The 19,396-nt window shown below is 54.1% G+C and overlaps 1 protein-coding gene across 1 annotated transcript; it reads right to left on the bottom strand.

Moving 5' to 3' along the window:
• Nucleotides 1-68: 68 nt before the first annotated feature.
• ANKRD13B (ankyrin repeat domain 13B) lies at nt 69-17,892 on the bottom strand. The gene is made up of 15 exons (XM_047834002.1): nt 17,676-17,892; nt 6,898-7,033; nt 6,637-6,761; nt 6,505-6,550; nt 5,744-5,887; nt 5,463-5,652; nt 5,320-5,386; nt 4,209-4,290; nt 3,374-3,438; nt 3,020-3,150; nt 2,735-2,892; nt 2,439-2,591; nt 2,152-2,315; nt 1,998-2,074; nt 69-1,488 (listed from the first exon to the last, which is right to left on the bottom strand). Exons 1-15 carry the CDS (start codon nt 17,787-17,789, stop codon nt 1,251-1,253), a joined length of 1,890 nt encoding a protein of 629 aa, XP_047689958.1. The 5' UTR covers nt 17,790-17,892; the 3' UTR covers nt 69-1,250.
• Nucleotides 17,893-19,396: the final 1,504 nt, after the last annotated feature.

Consider the following 19,396-nt stretch of genomic DNA (forward strand, 5'->3'; position numbering starts at 1 on the left):
GAGTTTCAGAAAGAACCCCTAACCCGTAGGTGGGCGTTCTTCCCCAGTAAAGCCAGCTAGGAAAAGCCTTGGGTTTGAAGCCTCTTTTATTTGTGCCTCAGAGTCAGTCTGGTGCCCCTGGCATCAGGGAAGGAGGTGAGAGGAACAGTTTCTCTTTGTTCTTTTCTTCCATCCCTTTTGTGTCCCTACTGAGCCTCACTGGCTGAGCCAGGAAGGCCAGCCTGAGAAGGTGGACAAGGGTGTGCAGTGGGCCCCTGCCCCTAGCGGGGTCTGTGCTTCTCTGGGTGGGTGGGGTGGGGCAGGGGAGAGCCGGGGGTTAGCACCATTGGATGAAGGGTTTTAGAGTCAGCCCCTGGGTGGGGGCAGGTGGGACACACGACCACAGAGGGCTAGCAGCAGCTGGTGGGAAGGGGTGGGTGGTGGTGCCAGGGCCCTGAGCCGGTGAGAGGGCTCCATGGTGCACCTGCCCATAAGCGGGGCTGGGGGACAGGGTCTAGTGCTTGCCCCCAGCCCAAATATGCCCCCCATTTGCCAAGACATCATGAAGGAACCAGGCCTTGCCCAGGCCGGGGGGCCACTTTGGGCACCCTTCCTGATCACAAAAAGCGTGCCTTGGGGATAGGGACTACAACCTCTGGCCGCCCAAGGAGAAACTGGGACCACCCTGAGACCCGGGAGGGGTGTGGGGGGCTGGGGAAGCCGGGCACCCCGCTAAGTGCACTTGACGCTGAAATGCCGGGGTGAAGGAGGAGCTGGGCTCTTGACGTGCTGGTTTGTGTCTGGGACAAAGCAGCAACACAGCACGTGGGGAGCTCAGCTGCCCCCCAGGGGTGAAGAGCGGAGATGCAAAGGCTTCACGGACAGTGTCCTACAGTGGGTTCTGTGAGCAGAAAAGGAGGACCGACCAGAAGGAGCAAGGGATGGGGACAATGCTCCTTTAAGGACCCGTCTCCCCCTTAGGACGGCCTGGCCCCCTTGGACAAGTCTGAGCCCAGGATAGAGTGGTGGGCGTCAGGATATAGCAAAGCAGGGGGACCGGGCCGTGCGAGCTGCCTACAGGGCCCTGGCCGGGACAGGTAACGCGCGGTCCCCCGAACCCCCTCCCCGCATGGTGCCGGATGCGCCTCTATGCCCCCGAGGCTGCGGCTCCAGTCAGTCTCCGGCCGCAGCCCGGCGGGCGCGCGGGCGCGAGCGAGTCTCGCTCCGAGGCGGGTCACGCGGGGCGTGGCCGAAGGGCCCGGCAGTGGGCGCTACTGCTCCGTCAGTGAGAGCCGCAGGATGCGCTCCAGCTCCTCCTCCTCCAGGCGCGCGCGCCGCCGCCGCTCCTCCTGCTCCTGCGCCGACAGCTCCATGGCCAGCCGCAGCTGCTCGTCGTAGCTCCGGAACACATGGCCACCTGGGCCGGGGCGCGGGCTGGGCCGAGGGCTGGGCACCGACGCCAGGGCCGCGGGGGGCGCAGGCTGGCGCTGCGGCGTAGGCGGGGCGCTCCTGGGGGCGGGTAAGATACGTCGAGGGTTCCGGGCGCACCTGCCCGTAAGCGGGGCCAGGAGACAGCGTGGAGGCCCGAAGAAAGAGTAGGGCTCGTCACCCGCCGGTGGAAGCGATGAATCCTGCATCACCTCCCTGGCTCCCACCCAGATGTGACAAATCTCAGCCCCTACAAAGCCCATCCTCCCAGTTGACGGTGGACCAGCACATGTGGGCATGCATCTTCTAGAACCCTAGCCCCGACATCCTGCCTGGTAAGGGTCTGAAGGCCTTTGAGGCCTGTCCCCTGCTCCCTGGCTGCTTTTGGAGTACTGCTCAGAGTGAGGAAAGGGTGGGGATTGAAGCCTTCTGGAAACCAGCAGGGGCCCAACAGAGGGTACCATGGTTTCCTGGGGCCAAGAAGAGCTGCCCAGCCAGCAGTATCCTCACCCTCTGGGACAGGGCACCATGGTACATGTGCATGTGTTATTTCGGGGGAGGGAGGACAAGTCAGGACTGGCGGAACTGACCTGTCCTGTCGGCGAGCGTCGTAGGACATGGGGTGAGTGCCCGGCTTGCTGTTGGTTAGCGCCTCCCAGATAGTGACCTGGAGGGAGGGGCGTGGGCCAGTCAGCCAGGGTGGCGCTGCAGCCGGGCAGGGGTGGCGCGGTGGCAGGGACGCACCTGATCATACTCACTACCCGCCTCAAGCAGGCTCTGCTGGATGGCAAACTGAAGCAGGTCATCGTCGTCATCGCGTGTGGCCGCCTCCCTCTGGCCGCCCAGCACGCTGTAGCCGCGCGGGGCCTCGAACAACGCGGGGGAGATCTCGCAGCCACGGCAGGAGGCTGAGGGTGCCAGGCTGGGCGTCAGAGCGGGGGCGGCCCCACCCTCGGCCCACCTGGAAAGGGCGTGGGCAAGGGCGGGGCGGGGAGGGACGTAAGGGCAGCGTGCAGAGGGTGGGGTCTCACTCGTGGAACTGGAGCTGCTGACGCTGGAGGAGTCGCTGCCTGGGGAAGGGGTCTCACTGCTGGGGCTGCCTCGCACCGATGGCACTGGCTCGTCACAGCCATTGAGGTTCCCGAAGGTAATGCGAGCGTTGAGGATGTGGAAGATTGGGATTTCTGAGGATGAAGAAACTGTCAGGTGCCACCACCCACCTTCTCACACCTTAGGCATCCCCAATCTTTACCTCATCTAAGCCCTACTCACCCCCCCCCCCCCCCCAGCCAACAGCGGCTGAAGAGAAATGGGGGTGGGGTCTCACCAATCTTGACAGGAAAACCAGGGGGCAGGCGCAGGGTAATGAAATCCCGGAGCTTGGCGAAAAGTGCATTGCTGACAGCCATGAGGTCAATGATGGGGGCCACCTGCTCACACAGGGACAGGGGATGCTCCTCACACAGCCACAGCTTGGCCTTGAACCTGCCCCCCCCAGATCCCAAGGGGTGAGGGACATAGTAGAAGCCATGGCCTCCCACCCAGTACATTCTGGAGACCCCGTCCAGCCCTGGCCTACCCACCCCTCCCCAGCACCGGCAGGGGACCTCACTTCTGTGTCTTGGTGGTCAGTTCCATGGGGCGGCCCATGTCCCGGTTGCCAAGCTCAAAGTTGGGGTTGAAGTATTCTTCTGCAGTGATGGCAGTGGGGTTGGCTTGGCTCAGAGTCTGAGTGATCAGGGTCTGTACCACATGAGGAAGTGCCCATGAGCCTGTCAGTCTCTTATGCCAGGCCAGCCAGGTATCATGGGCCCCAGAGCTATCCCCCCTGCCACTGTGGAGCTGACACGGCCTCGGGCATTGTGGAAAGTAGTTCCACTCAGGCCATGCTAGGCAGGACGCCTCCCAGGTCTCCTGAGCCACATCCACACCCTTCCACACAAGGGCACCCCTGGCACATACTCACCCCATTTTGGGGGCCCCCATGCTGTTCAGCAATTCCCAGGAAGGACTGCAGAGGTGTCTTACAGCCTACAAGAAATGTAGCATCTCAGAGGACACTGCAACCCTCAGAAGTGACGCACCCCCGATCTAAGGAGGAGGCTGGTTCCTGGCAGGTAGGGAGGATTGCTCACCCACACCAAACTCTCAGGCACCTTCATCTGAAGGTGACTGAGGACTCCAAAGGCCAGGGGCGAGGCACAGTGGGAATAAAAGTAGGCCTGGGGCTTAGGAGAAACTTCCAAAAGTGTCCAGGTTGGTGACACTGGACGAAAAATACCTGCTTTCGGTGAGCAGTTTTAGGGGATGTATGTGTATGTGTGTGTTTTCCTTCAAGCACTTCCATCTTAATTACCTCATTTTGTTCCCCTGTGAGGTAGGAATTGTCTTCCTACCTTAGGTAGCCTAACCAGTGCCCAGAGAGTCAGGTGTAGTATCAAGAGGCACAAAGCATCAGTGACACACCCCCTGACTTTCTGCTTAGGGTATGTTCCACTAGACTGGAATGGCCAATAAGTAGCATACATGACATTTCCACTCCCAAATCCAAGGCAGACGTCAGTTACCAGTTGTAGAATTCCTTCCCACTGAGCCCAGATGTTGCCTTAGAATCTTCCTAGCTGCACTCCAGACAGTCACTCCCAATTATTAGCACTTGGCACTTGAACTGAAACCTATTTACGTGAATAAACTATCCTGGCTTTTGCTGGGATGTCACAGGGAATACTGATGGAGGTACTCAAGTGGGAGCTGCTTCCTTACACCACCCCTCCCCTGCCACTCCACCACTGCTTCATTACCTTTGACCTTGCCCTTGTGCTGTTCTGAAAGATGCTCTGTCCGTGTCCGGGTGATGAGCTCCACATTGGATGCCCCGTATACCTGGCGACAGATGAGGAAAGGGCTCAAAGACAATTCCAGTACCCTATCCCCAGCCCCCCAAGGGCCTTATGAACACTTCCTGCAAGGAAGGGTCCATTGGGGGATGGGGGAGCTGTTTGCTCCATCTCCCAGCCTTTGGGCAAGTAAATATCTGAAGTCATTCATCCATTCTCTTATTCATTGAACAAACATTCTGTGAGGAGACTTTATGTGCCAGGCACTGAGGCAGGCATCAGGGACAGTGATGAACATGCACCACTCAGTGGTGAACAAGCACTACTAGAGACAATCCCCACCCTTTTGAGGCTCACACACTATTTGAAGAGATAAGGAAATGGGCAGTTATAGTGTGATTCACTCTGGTGAAGGTTGCAGAGGGCTGTGGGAACAAAAAGCAGAGGCCTTAACGCAGTCTGCAGGGCCAGGGAAGGCTTCCAGGACACAATGCAGAGCCTGGCAGCATTTGTTAGTTCCTTCCTTTACCAGCGGCACCATGTGGCCCCACAAGGGTGATGTAGGGGTCCCAGCGTGACCAACACGGTATTCTTAGGAGTAAAGGTCAGGCTTTGGAGTTAGGCAGCCAAGGTCTAAACCTTGGCTTTGTCACCTGTAGCTGTGTTACCCTGGACAGGTCATGGAACCGCTCCAAGCCTCCTTCCTCATCACAGAATGGGCCAATACCCCACCCCACAGAAGGTTCCTGTTGGAAAGGCTCAACAAACACCTGTAAAATGGGAATAATAATACACCTACCCAAAAAGGTTGTTGGGATTAAATGAGTATGTGTGTGTGTGTACATATGTATTCACACATACATACAAAACATCAGAACACAGTCTCAAACATGAGTATAGTAAGCACTTGAACTCAGGCCATTCTCATCAGTTGCCTCTTAGTCTAGTGCCCTTCCCTCCTTGCTGCATTGCCTCTGCACCTCCAAGGCTGAAAAAGAGTGGTCAGGAAACCCCTGCCCAGGGCACTGCAGGCAAGAGTTTGGCAGGTTCTGGTACCAGGGAGCGGTGGCCTCACCTTGGCTTCATACCCATTCACCATCTCTGTCTTCTCACTGCGCCAGCCCAGGATGCCAGTCTTGTTCCTGGGGAAGCAGAGTGGTCCAGGTGAGGGGGCATCCAGCAGCCTGGCTCTAGGCTACGAGGGCTGCGCCCACTCACCTCTCAAAGGAGATGTTCTTGGTGTCAAGCTGCGTGGTGACAACGGGCGCGGTAAGCCGGCTCAGCACCTGCTCCTCAGTGGGCTGGGCAGCAGCCAGCAGCAGCTCACGGTCCTGCCCAGCCAGTGCCAGAGTCTCTGTGTACACCACCCGGCGGTCGTGGTCAATCTCCATGACCACGGCGCTTGTGTCTGCCAGCCACAGAATAGCACAGGGGGGTCAGGGGTGGCGTGGAGCTGTCCCCAGCCTTCCCACCTTGCCCCACCTCCTGCCCTGCCTGACCTTGGCCCCTGAAGACGAAGCTGCGGTTCCCTCGCTGCCACGTCATGTGGTCAAAGCCCAAGAGCGTGGTATCTACCCGCAGGTTTTGCCCACTCTTCCACACTTTGTAGGTGTCACTAGGGCAGATCTTGGACACCAAGGGCACTAGGTGGAAGGGAAGGTCAGAGTGGCTTCAATTTGCCTGGTCCACCCAACCTGGGCCACATCAGGGCATAGGGGTCAGGGTCAGTGTTGTGGCTGGGCAAGGATAACAGAGCTGGTGGGAGAGCAGCCCCTTTCCGAACTCCCCCCACGTGAATGGAGACCCGTCACTCAGATGTAAGCAACCTGAAGTTGAAGATGGGCACATCTCAGCTGCTATCAAGTCCCTAACAGCCACCATTTGTTAATTCATTCACTCAACCTTTCAATCTCCCAACAAATATTTATTGAATACCTACTGTGTACCAGGCACTGTTCTAGTCAATGAGGATAGAACACTGAACATGCCCTCTTGGAGCTTACCTTCTGGCAAGGAGTGACAAGTAACAAACAAATGAGCAAATCATTACAAAGTGAAGGAAATAATAATAATGGAATCAAGACAGTGTCTGAGGCAGTGTGGAAAAGCCTAGCCAAGGAGTTGGCACTGAGGTGGGAACTAAAAGATGAGAAGGAGCCACAGGAAGAGCTGTGGCAATAGAGCTCCAGGCAGGGGAGCAGCAGGTACAAAAGCCCTGAGGTGGGAGAATGCCCAGAGAGGCCCCCATCGGCCCCCTTACCCCAGCTAGTGAACTCCCATTTCATCTCCACATAGAAGTCCTGGGCCTGGAGGATGAAAAAGAGAGTAGCTAAGCCTGTGCTAGAGACAGGGTTCAAATGCATTGTGGGGAGGCTGAGAGGCTGGCCCTCACCTTGCGCAGCTTTTCCAGGAGCACGGGGATGCCCGCCAACCGCTTCACCACCCGCTGGTAGTCCCGGTACCTCAGCACCAGCTGCACCAGCTCCAGGTCCCGGGTACTCACAGCCTCCTGAAGCACTGGGGGGGGGGGGGGGGGGGAGGAGGCAAAGTCACAGGTCAGGACCCTGCCTGCGGCCCCCGTCAGCAAACCAAGGGTGAGGATATGAAGCTGGGAGACGCTGGCTGTGGGGCTGGGGTGAGCAGGGGTGCCCACCTGTCCAGCCGCTGCGATTCTCCCTGCCCACATCTGCACCGTGTGCCAGGAGCACACGGGCACACTCGAGGTGTCCCAGTGTGGTGGCCAGGTGCAGGGGGGTCCGCCCACGGGGATCCAGCTGCTCGATGTCCACCTGGAGAAGGAGGTGAAGACGTATCCCTGGTCACTTCTGAGGCAGCCCATCTGAGCCCAACAGCCTCTAGGGAAGCAGCAACCACCTGGTTGCCCTGCCTTGCTCACCTTACAAGGCAATGGAAAAGACCGACACAATGAGCTGGGGTCAGGTGGGTAAAAAGAGGCTTGTAGGACAGGGCAGGAAGTAGCCCTGAGAAAGGAAGGACCTTCCTCCTTTCCTGTCCACCTCAGTCCCCTGACTGGGTTCACTCTTCCAAGGCCCAGTGGGCTAACTTTGAAGAATAATCCCAGAGCTGAAGGGTGGTCGAGGCAGGCTGTTGGCCAAGGAGAGCACTTGAGACTAGATTTATCCTACAGGTCTAAGACCACACTTTCAGGAAGGGCTATCAATTTAGATCACTGACATTATCACTGAGTGAGGTTTAACAAACAATTGCTGTAATATATTGATAGGAATGAAAGAATATGGTACAACTTCAAACCCATGTCCTTTATATGTGGGACACTATGTATTAACACTTTTTTTTTTTTTTTTTACAAATCCTATTATTGTTTTGTGGATAGCATAATTATATTGCATAAGATTTTTGTTGTGTGATAAAAACATAAATATTTAAATATATTTCAGGAGTCTAAGACCTCTAGCTAAATACAGTGAACTGACCACATGCATGTAACTCCTCTTCTCCTTCCCAAAACTTGATTAAAATGCCAGTAAATGGCTTCTATTCCAACTATAGTGAGATACCTGAAACCACCCTCCCATTATAACAGATAAAAATACTTCAAAATACATGAAATAATTGTTTTCAGACATTAGGCAACAAGTAGTCCAGGACTATGATCCCTGAAATAAGAGAAACAAATAAGGTAGGCCCTATGATTGCCTAGATTTCTACCTGGGAGTATCATTCCAGACAGCAATGCAGGAGGCAGGGAATCCCTAGCAGAGCATGGTAGTCTTGCTGAGGAGTTGAGGAGACAGAGGAGTTCAGGGAGGCTGAGGTAGCAAGAAGTTGCAGGACAAAGTTCCAGGAAGGAGTGAGATATGCAAACAAGGGACTCCAGAAAATCTGCATGGGGTTCCTCTGAGTCTTTGCAGAATACCAAACCTCACCAATGTAGAGTGAAACTCAGCAATACTAGACAGAAGAGGAGCAATAAGCTGGTAAATTTCCAGCACTCATGTCTCAGGGCAGGGAGACATTCAAACTCCAACCCACTAGAATAGAAGGTCTTTGTTGTTTGCACAAGGTATTCAACAGAGACCCAAGAATGGTGATGCCTTTGTAGTAGGATTAAACTATCCCTAGAGAAAAGGCTCACCTAAACCCAATCTAATAACGATTAAAAATAACCTCAAAAGGATCAAACTGATTTACAAGTAACTTAACTCAGTCTGTCAGAACGAAGCCTTACACTCTTTAAAGGAAGACAATAAAATCCAGATGCTTAACATTACAATGTTTGCAGTATCTAACATCCAGTTACAAATTACTAGAAAAAAATTATCAGACATGCAAAGAAATAGGAAAATATGACCCATAATCAGGAGAAAAATCATTTAACAGAAACATAGCCAGAAATGATAAAGATGATGAATAGTTTAATGTGCTCAAGAGTTGAAAGAAAAACATGAACACAATGTTCATGGGGAAAGAAATGAGAGATATGTACAATATCTGAAATGAAAAATTCATAGAATGGAATTAAGAATAGATTAGACAGGGCACCTGGGTGGCTCAGTCAGTTGAGCATCAGACGTCGGCTCAGGTCACGATCTTGCCGTTCATGGGTTTGAGCCCCATGTTGGGCTCTGTGCTGACAGCTCGGAGCCCCCGGAGCCTGCTTCAGATTCTGTGTCTCCCTCTCTCTCTGCCCCTCCCCTACTCACACACTCTCTCTCTGTCTCTCAAAAATAAGTAAAACATTAAAAAAAAAAAAAAAATAGGTTAGACACTATAGGGGCACCTGGGTGGCTCAGTCGGTTAAACGTCTGACTTTGGTTCAGGTCATGCTCTCATGGTTCAGAATTTGAGCCCCACATCGAGCTCTGGCTGACAGCTCAGATCCTGGAGCCTGCTTCGGATTCTGTGTCTCCCTCTCTCTCTGCCCCTCCCTCGCTCACTCTCTCTCTCTCTCAAAAATAAATAAACATCTAAAGAAAATTTTTTTAAAGATTAGACACTAAAGAATAAAAAAAAATCAGTGAATTTGAAGACATAACAATAGAACTATAGCACAGAGAACAGAAATGGAGCACAGAAGAGGGAAAAAGTACTGAAAAACATTCAAAGAGCCTCAACAATATGTGAGACACTATAAGGCATTTTAACATATATGTAATTGGAGTCCCAGAGGCTAGGCTAAGAAAGTGGGAGAAATAAGACATTTAAAGAGATAACAACCAACATTTTTCCAAATTTGTTGTTTTAAAAAAGCTACTATAGGGGGTTGAATGGTGGTGTCCCCCCAAAATATATGTTTATACTCTAACCCCCAGAACCTGTGAGTGATGGGTATTTGTGGGTGAAATTAAGGTAAGGATCTCAAGATGAGATCAGCCTGGATTTTGCAGGTGGGCCCTAACTAAATCCAATGACCTGCCTTTATAAGACCTACAAAGGAGAGATCCATGGAGAGAGGAGAAGTTCCATGTAAAGAGGAGGCAGAGACTGGAGTTATGCAGCCACAAGCCAAAAAATGCCTGGAGATGCCAGAAGCTGGAAGAGGCAAGGAAGGATTCTCCCCTTAAGCATTTGGAAGGAGTGGAGCCCTGCTGACTCCCTGACTTTGGACTTCCAAACTCCAAAAGAATGAAAGAATAAAATTACCCAATCTGTGGTAATTTTCTGCACAAGCTAACACAATGATAAACCCACAGAACCAAGAAACTCAATGAATCCCAACCAAGACAAACACCAAGAAAACTACACCCAGGCCCATCATAATCAACTGCTGAAAGCTTAGTGATAAAAAGAAAATCTTAAAATCATTTTGAGGGGCGCCTGGGTGGCTCAGTTGGTTGAGCGGTGAGACTGCAGTTCAGGTTATGATCTCACTATTCGTGGGTTCGAGCCCCACATGGGTCTCGCTGCTGTCAGCATGGAGCCCACCTTGGATCCTCTGTCCCGTCTCTCCACCCCTCCCCTACTTGCGTGCACGTGCTCTCTCGCTCTTTCTCTCAAAAATAAATAAATCTTAAAAAAAACAATAATAAAATCATTTTGAGAAATGAGACACACTATGTCTAGAAGAACAAATACAGGAAATACTGCATACTTCTCAACAGAAACCATGCAAGTTAGAAAACAATCGAATGAAATGTTTAAAGTGCTGGGGGGAAAAATGTCGACCTAGAATTCTCTGTCCTGTGAAAAAATATCCTTCAAAAATGAAGGGGAAATGAAGACTTTTGTGGACAAACAAAAAAGCTAAGAGAATTTATCACCAGAAGACATGCAAGAAACGTTAAAGGAAGTTATTTAGGTGGAAGGAAAATGTTAACCGATGGAAACTTAGATCTGTACAAAGGAATGAAGAGTGCCTCAAAAGGAAAATTTGTGAGTAAGTGTAAGAATGTCAATAAAATATTTAAAACCCACAAGAGTAAAGAGAAGAGATGCTAGCAGATGAGAAATGTTAACACATCTTTAGAACATAGAAAGTGGTTGGGGCATTACAACCGACTCAGTGGAGCAGAGGGTACTAGAACCCAAACACTCATAGGGGAACCCCAGTGAGTGTCAAGCCAGACCACCCTTGAAATGTCCATAACATGAAGGCAGTGGGAATGGCAGAGGTATGAGTGAGGCTCAGAGCTAAATCCAGGAGGGTGGGGGAGGCTGGTTAAAATTCAGAACCCTTGGCCCCCTCCCCAATCTTATAAAGCTGGGAGATGTCCCCCTTCCCCTCCATAGGATGCCAGAAATTTATTCTCTGTATAAACTGAGCCTGAGACCCACTGGACTTGGGGACACTGGTCTGAAGACAAGGTCATGGGGCTGAAAACTAGTGAACGGTGAAAGCCCAGTCCCTTCCTGCCTCAGGTCCTGAACCACTAACAGCCTGACACGCAACTGCCCCATCCCACCCCAGCAGGAGACTGGAGAATTCTTCTTGGAGAAACTAGAGGCACCAAAAACCTCTGGGTACGGACCTCTGGGGACCCTCCAATAAGCAGGCCAGCTTGCACCCATCGTTTGACAGTAATACCACCCATGCATCAATGAGCTCTACACCCACATTCTTAAATATGCCCCGACAGCCAAGGGTGCCTGGACATTTGAGGAAAGCTGCCAATATGAAAGAGACCAAAACATGCACATAGATGCTAAAAACCTAGAGGATACACTGTCAGTGCAGGAAATACAAGAACACTTTTGGGGAGGGGGGAACAGTAATTCATATCCTCAGAAATAATATGAAAAGATAACTGAATTCATGAAACAAAAAGAGGCACCTTGACTTCCCATGACTTCTTGTCTTTCCCTTTGCCTTCTTCCCAGCCATTCCTGGACAGCTACACCTGCCCCAATTCTCCCCTAAAAGGAAACATTACCTCAATTCTCTCCCCCTTTTGGTAAAAAAATAAAATAAAATAAAACTTTATTTTAAATTATTTATTTATTTTAGGTAATCTCTACCCCCAATGTGGGGCTCAAACTCATGACCCGAAGATCAAGAGTCATGCTCTAAGCCAGCCAGGCGCCCTGGTAAAAAGAAACAAAACAAAACAAAACAAAACAAAAAAACCACTTTGTAACTGTCTTTATCTCTTCCTTTTCTCTCACCTTCTATATCAAATCCATCAGCAAGGCTGACCTTATGAAGGCTCTTATGAGCCTTTTGAAGGCTCTACCTTCAAAACAGATCCAGACTGTTCTCTGTTTTCATCACCTTCAGGCTACCATTCTGGTGGCAGCCATCCTATCTCACCTGGTGGCCTTGTGGGCCCCTCACTGGTTTCTTCACTCCTCTCTTGGCTTCTTAGGTCTAGTCTCCACATGACCCATCGTAGCCTCCATCATCCTGTGAAATGTCCCTCAGGTCCTGACATCCTTTAGCTCAAAACTTTCCCAAGGCCTCCCATCCTGTTTAGAATAGAATCCAGCAGCCCTGGATGTCTCCTTGAACTCATGTGCTCTCCCACCTCTCCTCCAAATTCCACTCTGCTGGATACCCTAGATAGCCACAGCACTTTCTCCCTCACTTCATTCAGGTAGCTGCTCAAATGTCACCTCCTTAAAAAGGCCTGCCCTTACCATCCATCTTAAATGACACTTGCTATTTGTCTATCTGTTGCCCCTGATCCTGCTTTAGTTCTCTTCCAACATTAAATTACTTGTTCATTTGTTCGTTGTCTCCCTCATCTAGACTGTAAGCCCCACAAAGGGAGGGTCCTTGTGTTTTGTTCAATGCTACATCCCCAGTCTCTAGACAGTGCCTGGCACATAACTGGTGCTTAATAAATATTTGTTCAACAGATGCATAAATGACTATATTTAAGGGACCTGGGGAGGGGAAAGCAATACAATGTAAAACTGATAAGCCAAGAGGTAGTTGTAGATGTATATTGTTTGTAATCTTGGAGGTAAATAACAGAACAGCCTTAAGTCCAAACTGGTCGCCTCCAGGGAATGAGGGCGGCAAGTGAGGACTACAGCTTTTCATTATAATTCTTCTAGCAACAGCTAAATATTTTTTAAAACATGAGAATTAGCTCCTTTGTCAGAAACAAGACATTTTGAATAATGTAAGTAATTTATACGATTTTAATAACCCTGTGTTGGCATTTATTCATTCTTTATTTTTAATTTTTTAAGTAGGCCTCATGCCCAACATGGGGCTTGAACTCACGACCCTGAGATGAAGAGTCACGTGCTCTAATGACTGAGCCAGCCAGGCGCCCCCATTTCTTCATTTTTAAATATATTAGGAGCCTCAAAAAAAAAAAATGTACCTAGCCCACGTGGCGTTCTGAGCTGTGGCTTAGAGATCCAAGCGCCCCTCTCCCCACCCCATCTTACGCTCCTCTACATTGGCTCCCCTACAACAAGGACTGCGTTCTTTACTCTTCATCTATTATGGGATGGGCTGAGCCTCTCTGCCTCCAGCCTAAGTGGGGCCCTGAGTCTGGGGGTGGGAGTGCAGGATCCACAGACCCTGAGCCCGGGGGGAAGTCAGGAGGAGCCTTCCCATGGGGCAGCAGCTGAAAGTCTATGTGTCTGTGCGTCCCACCAGCCCTGTCCCAGATGCTACTACTGCTGCGCTGCTAACAAGGCCCCAGGGAGCTGACAGGGCACCCCGCCCAGCCCCAGAGCTCCAGATGCTGCCTGCCACCCTCCCCCTCAGGTGCCTCACCTCCAGGACCCAGAGAGAGGCTGGTGCTGCTAGCTGGGCCTGGCTGCCCCTCCCTACCTCCACTCCTGGGGAGCTCTCCCCAGGGTCCCCAGGGCCCTGTTGTTTTCCAGGGCTAACACAGCCCCCCCCTTCCCCCCCACATACACCCAGCCAACCCCTCAAAGAAGCTCCCCACACCTGCTCAAAGCATGGCCTGCAGTGAAAGTGGCACCTTGCCCCAGGCCCAGGTGGAAGAATTCATTAATTTCCTCAGCAAAGGCCTGCAGCTATTTAATTGCTAGAATGAAAAGGTTTCCTGTGAAACCTAACACCCAGACCTCACCACCAAGAGAATGAAACTCTGCACCCCAGCAGGCCTCAGCTGGAGTCAAAAGCAGGGGTCTTTTGAGCTCAGGGGCTGAGGCTCCCTGGGCAGACAGACTCCCTGCTTCCACTCAGGCACACACCTACACACACGCACACGTGAACAGGTACCATAGGAATCCACAAGAATCCACTCCTTTTGCCCCCACACTGAGGGTCCATGTGCTCCCATAAGTGTACCAGCATCTGCAAGCTCAGTTGCCTTCTGGATCTGTAGGGGTCACACCTAAGTTTGCTGCCAGCTTATTGGCACATGCATACCCCTTGAACCCACAGGCACTAGCAGGTTATTTTTCAAACTTATTTAGCATTAGCAGAATCCTTTTGTTAGATGAAACCTTACAAGGGCACACCAAACGTATAGAGCCGGAAAAGAAAGGTGAAGGGCCCAGCGCATAGAGCCACGCATGCTCAGCCTTGATCTCCTTTCCCTGCTCCCTCGCCTCCCCCAGCCAGAAAGAGGACAACCGGTGTCTGGTGTGGTCACTACTTCCGAGCCCCCCAGCCTCCACCAGGTAGGCCTGAGCTCACTCAAGGGGCAGGGAGGCCGGATGCTTCCTCAAGCTGAGTTGGATAGGAGAGGGTGGCACCTGCTCACTCTCCTCCCACCCTACCCCACGCAGCCCCTCCCCATCTGCTTCCCAGACACATTGATTTGGGGTTTCTGGGGTTTGTGGGTCCCTCTCCTGAGCTTCCCTACTCACCAGATGTAGTGATGGCCCACACCTAGGGCTGCCTATGTTAGGGGACAGGGGATCACAGGTGTTCTGGGACACACCAGGTACCTTGGGTGGGGTAACCTCTGTCTGAGCATCTAGGGTCCCCACAGTCCCATCTTGCCTGCCTCTAGGTTAGAAGGATGAACTGAGGAAAGCAGGAAGGAAGACCATGATGGAGGCAGCCCCAGGAAGAAATGTTTCCTTGGGAACAGTCTGGCCCCCTCCAGAGTCTCTGCTGCCAGGAAAGAACCCTGCCCCCCTTGGCCCTCCCACAGGGAGCCACACGGCCGAACCTCCACCTCCTGCCCCGCAGGGAACACCAGGGACTTCTGACTCAGGAACCCGGGCTGTGCTCAGCTGGCTGTGCCAACCTCAGGGCGTTGTTAGCCAAGGGGAAACTAGCACATCCACTGGCCTACAGCCCCCTGCCCCCTCCCAACCTGGCAGGGTGTGTGCATAGCAGGAAGAAGGGCACCCAGCAACCATCATACTGCTGGGTGCCAACTAGGGGTGGTCATAGATCCTTCCCGTCACCAAAACACCTGATGAGCACCTCCAGGCTCCCCACCACTCCCTGATTCCAGCCCCCAACAGAGCTATGGGGGTGGGGGCCCTAAGCAAAGCCAATGAACCTGCTCTGAAACCTGCCATTCCATCTCCCTCCCCAGCCTGCCAGCATTGCCAAGGCTGCCCATGGGAGGGCCTCTGCGGGGCTTTCTTGGAGCGAAGAACAGGCAGCTATGCCAGGTGAAGACCAGGGAAACCCAGCTGGTATGTGCTTGAGCAAAGCCTGGGTGTTTTCTGTGACAGTTGGTGCCAGGAGAACCAGAGGTCAGGGAACCCCCGTTGGATGGAATGCTTAGGGTCTATGGGGTTTCGTTATGACGTTAGAACGCTGCCCCCAGTATTATCCCCAGCAGTAAAGGGCTGGGTTGGGCACCCTCAGCTCCCCCTGGGACCCTGATGCCTGGAGGACTGAGCAGTGCCTATTTGGATGCAAGGACCACTCTGCATCAGACCTAATGTGGAGATACAGCCAGGGGCCTCTTCCATGCAGGATTGGCATTCCCCTTCTTGACAACCCTGGAGCAAGGAAGAGGACTGGCCTGACTCCTTTGTGGTTGAACAAGGGTTAACTTCAACCATTGCCCTATATTCCTGCTACCCTGGATCAGGGTAGGCAGTGTCCATTTCAAGGAGACACAAACACACCAGGGAAGTGGGAGGGATGGGAGGCTGGAGATACTGGTGAACCTGGTGCCTAGTTTCTGTGGCAGCCTGAGGGGAAAGAGGAACACACTCATCAGCCCCAAAGTACCCCTACCTGCAGCGGGTTCCAATGCTCCCCATCTCGACCTCACTTCAGCAAGATGGCTGCTGACTGGAGTACTATCAATCAGAGAGACCTGGGTGAGAGTCTTTTCTTCCTGGGCATTTTGCCTCTCTCCAATCTCAGCAAGAAAAGAACCACCCACCCCTCAGGCAAGGGAGTACAACTGAGACATTCTGGAGATTCAGCCACTAGCCTTCTGCCTAACAATCCTTGGACCAATCATCTATCACCCCATCAGGAAGTTCCTCTCAGATCAGATTTAAATCCCTCCAGCCTTAACCTCCGTCAGAAGCTTGTCTTCTTTTGCCCTCAGGGGAGGAAAACAGAAGAGTCAGAAGAGACTGAACTGTCTTAGCACCCAGCACAGCATACTCTATTTCCTGGTTCACACAGCACCAGAACCGGGTCTCCTTGAGAGAGGGGGATGTGCCTGGTTTGTTCATCTTTGTCCCCCAGGACCTACCACTCAGGCCTCGCTTCCTTTACCAGGGCTCTCTGGTTGCAAACCACGTCCTTTATGATGGATAAAACAGAGGCATGGTCTGAGGAGCAACTTGGAGTGCCCTTGTTTAAGCAGAGATGGAAAGTAAGTGGACACCCCAACCAGCCCAGAAGCTTGGAGGCTCAGGTCACCCCAACATTTCCTAGGACTGCTCTGCAGAGGCAGATGCCTTGCTACTCTGAGGGCTCAGTAGTGGACTTCAGAGACTCCCCAACCCTCACCTTGCTCCCCCCCCCCTCACTCGTCCTTTGGGAAGCAGGCAGCTCCTCAAAATGAACTTCCTGTGACTCAGGAAGTGGCCCTCCAAAGGCATATTCCCAAAGGGGACCACTCCTGAGCAAACCACTCCCATGGCCCTGGGGTCTCAGATCCGGGCCAAGTCTGCAGGCCTCAACCCGAGACAAACCAGAGCAGGCTGGGCCCAGCACTAGCTCATGCTTCCCCACACTGGAGGGTGAGTTGTCCACACCCCAAGGGCCCATCTGTGGCCTGGGGACTAAGGGCAGAGTCGGAGCTACCTGTGACCTGTGCCTGCCTTGGTCCTGAAGAATGACCAGGAGACCCCATCCCTTACCTGGTCTTCTTGGAGGCTACTGCCCAGCCAAAGCTGGCTGACCCACTCATTCTCACAGACTGGCAGCAACCAGGGGGCCCACTTTGTGTACAGAACCCCAAATCCTGAGGCCAGCGGCCCCTAGCTTCCTCAGCGCCCAAGAAGCCAGGCCCCAACCCCAGAGGGCAGGAGAGTTCCTTTCAGCACCTGGACAAGGCCCTTCAGGGCTTCCCCACAGGGAGTCTCTCCCCACTCTCCATTCCAGAGCGGGTGCTGAGGTCTGTGGGACCCGGGGGCTCTGCTCAATCTGAGCAAATAGATGAAGAGCTCAGCGGGAGGGTAGAGGGCACTGGGTGGGGCTGGGATGCCTTGGAGTGCCACAGCCCATTCTCTGATCCTTGACCTGTGACCCCCCTCCCGACGCAGGCCTTGCCCACCTCCGCACACTCACGCGGGAGGTGTCGCTGCTCTGCTGCTCCGCGGACTCTCTCACCACATGGAGCACAAACCGACCCGGCAGCCCCTCCCCGCAGCCCTCCGCCCCGGCCGAGGAGGGGCACAGCGTCCCCTACCCCAACCTGGGAGGGTCCAGAACACGTGTGGGCCGTCCGTCCGAGCCGGAGGGGAGCGGCCGGGGACCGCTCCCATCACCCTCTCCCGGTCAACAAGCACAAAAGCCGCCGCTGCGAACAAAGAAGCGCTGCAAACTCGCCGGGGAGGCGGGACAGCCCGCGCCGCGCCCCCTCCCCACACCCAGCGGGCGTGCCCGGCCGTGGGGTCCCCGCGGCGCCCCGACGGCGCTCTTACCTGGCCGGCGCGGACCTCTTTCTCCAGCTCGCGGTGGCGGTTGTGCCACACGAGGTAGTGCAGCGGATACTTGCCCTCGGGCCCCTTCCTGACGGAGGCGTTGGCTGGGATCATCGCCCGCTCCTCATGCCAGGGCCGCGGCGCCCGGCCGGGGAGGGGGGACGGCGCCGGAGCCGGGGCCCGGGGCCGCGGGGCGGGGGGCCGGCGCTGCCTGCTCGCAGGGCTGCGGCTCGGGCATGTGCGAGCGGCGCCGGCGGGCGGGGGCGGCGCGCCCGGCGCTGTGCGGGAGGCGCGGGCCGCGGGCGTCCTCGCGAGGCGGCGGCGGGCGGCGCGGAGAGGCCCCCACCCGCCCGGGGAGGGAGCGGGCGCTCGGCGGCGCGGCGCGGACTCGCGCCTCACCTCCCACACCCCCGCACACAAAGACGCCTCTCGGCGAAGGGAGCAGGCTCCCGCAGCGGGCGCGGGGGCGCACGGGGCGCGAACCCCGGGGACGCCGCCGCAGGGACGCGCGCCCGCAGCCCCCGGCTCCCCGCAGCTGCATTGCCCGGCCCTCAGCTCGAGCGGCCGGCGAGAGATGCGGGGATGCGGGGAAGAGGGGAGGGGGACCCGGGTGCCCGGGGCAGAGCTTGTTGTAGCTCGGCCCCGCGGCATCATGGGGCATGTAGTCCGTCTCGTGGAACTGGGGGTGGCGGGCGGCCGGAGAGTGTCCCACTCTGTCCCCCTGATCCCCTGAGAGGATGGGGAGGGAGTCAGGCCTGACAGGAACGGAGACAGTGTCCTGACGCCAGGTGGGCTGGGGCGCACCCCCACCCACCGGCGTTTTGCCTTTTGCTGGTGAGGGAGGGGGCTACAGGCCTTGCTCAACCATTGGGGGCACAGGAAAGCGTGGCTTTCAGGATTGAGTTTGGGTCCCAGTGGAACGTGAGATGGGATACAGATTCCTAGAGTGGCTGATGGGGGAGAATCCCGAGAAAGGTTCGGGGCATTAGGACCAGTGGTCGTTGGAGCAACCAGGGGTCTGTCACGTGAAATATTATGTAGGAGTCTTCCCCGCGCTCTTATTAAATTCCATCTTCCACACTTGACATTAGAAAGGGAATGACCACTAAGGCTGGGAGTACAGTCCCTTCCCCTCCCCACCCCCCCATTTGCTGTCCTCTGCAAGGACCAGAGTGGGCCTGGGCAGAGAAAGCAGCAGGTGGCAGTTCCCCACCTCCACCCAATGCGGTCCCCTCAAGAGAGGAAGTGACTGATTCCAGAGACTGTCTCCTTCCCGAATAACCCCCGGGCACAAAGGTCCTTCCAGAAGGGTCCCTGCAGACGCTGTGGTAAAAATGGAATTGACCTCTGGGGCTGCCTATTGCAAGGGCTGGAAGGATCTAGAGGCGTGGCCCCGACCTGAAGGGAGAGAGGATTGGGATTTTAGAGCAGTCTGAATTCCCCCTTACTAACCGCCTGACCAGAAGCAAATTGCTTAAAATTTCTGCTTCCTCAGACCACTCACCTCTAAAATGAGACTCGAAATACTACCTACTGGGGTGAGCTAAGGATAGTAACTACCCTGGAAACGGCGCGTCCCGCCCCCAATCAGGCGGACTGAGACAGGTGGCGGGACCAGGCACAGCGCCTTCTTGAGTCCACCCTAGAACAGGACAGGAATTAGGGATTCCATACCAGCTCATGATAGAACAATCCAAAAAGTGTTTGTGTGGGAGGTGCTA

The sequence above is a fragment of the Prionailurus viverrinus genome, chromosome E1, assembly GCF_022837055.1.
Source record: "Prionailurus viverrinus isolate Anna chromosome E1, UM_Priviv_1.0, whole genome shotgun sequence".
In the NCBI taxonomy this organism is placed as follows: domain Eukaryota; kingdom Metazoa; phylum Chordata; class Mammalia; order Carnivora; family Felidae; genus Prionailurus; species Prionailurus viverrinus.

Coding starts and splice junctions, on each gene's coding strand:
- ANKRD13B (XM_047834002.1), bottom strand. CDS start 17,789: ATGATCCCAGCCAACGCCTCCGTCAGGAAGGGGCCCGAGGGCAAGTAT. Junction 3,439..4,208: donor GCACAAGGGCAAGGTCAAAG/GTAATGAAGCAG, acceptor CATTTCTTGTAG/GCTGTAAGACACCTCTGCAG. Junction 2,893..3,019: donor CTGACCACCAAGACACAGAA/GTGAGGTCCCCT, acceptor TGGGGGGGGCAG/GTTCAAGGCCAAGCTGTGGC.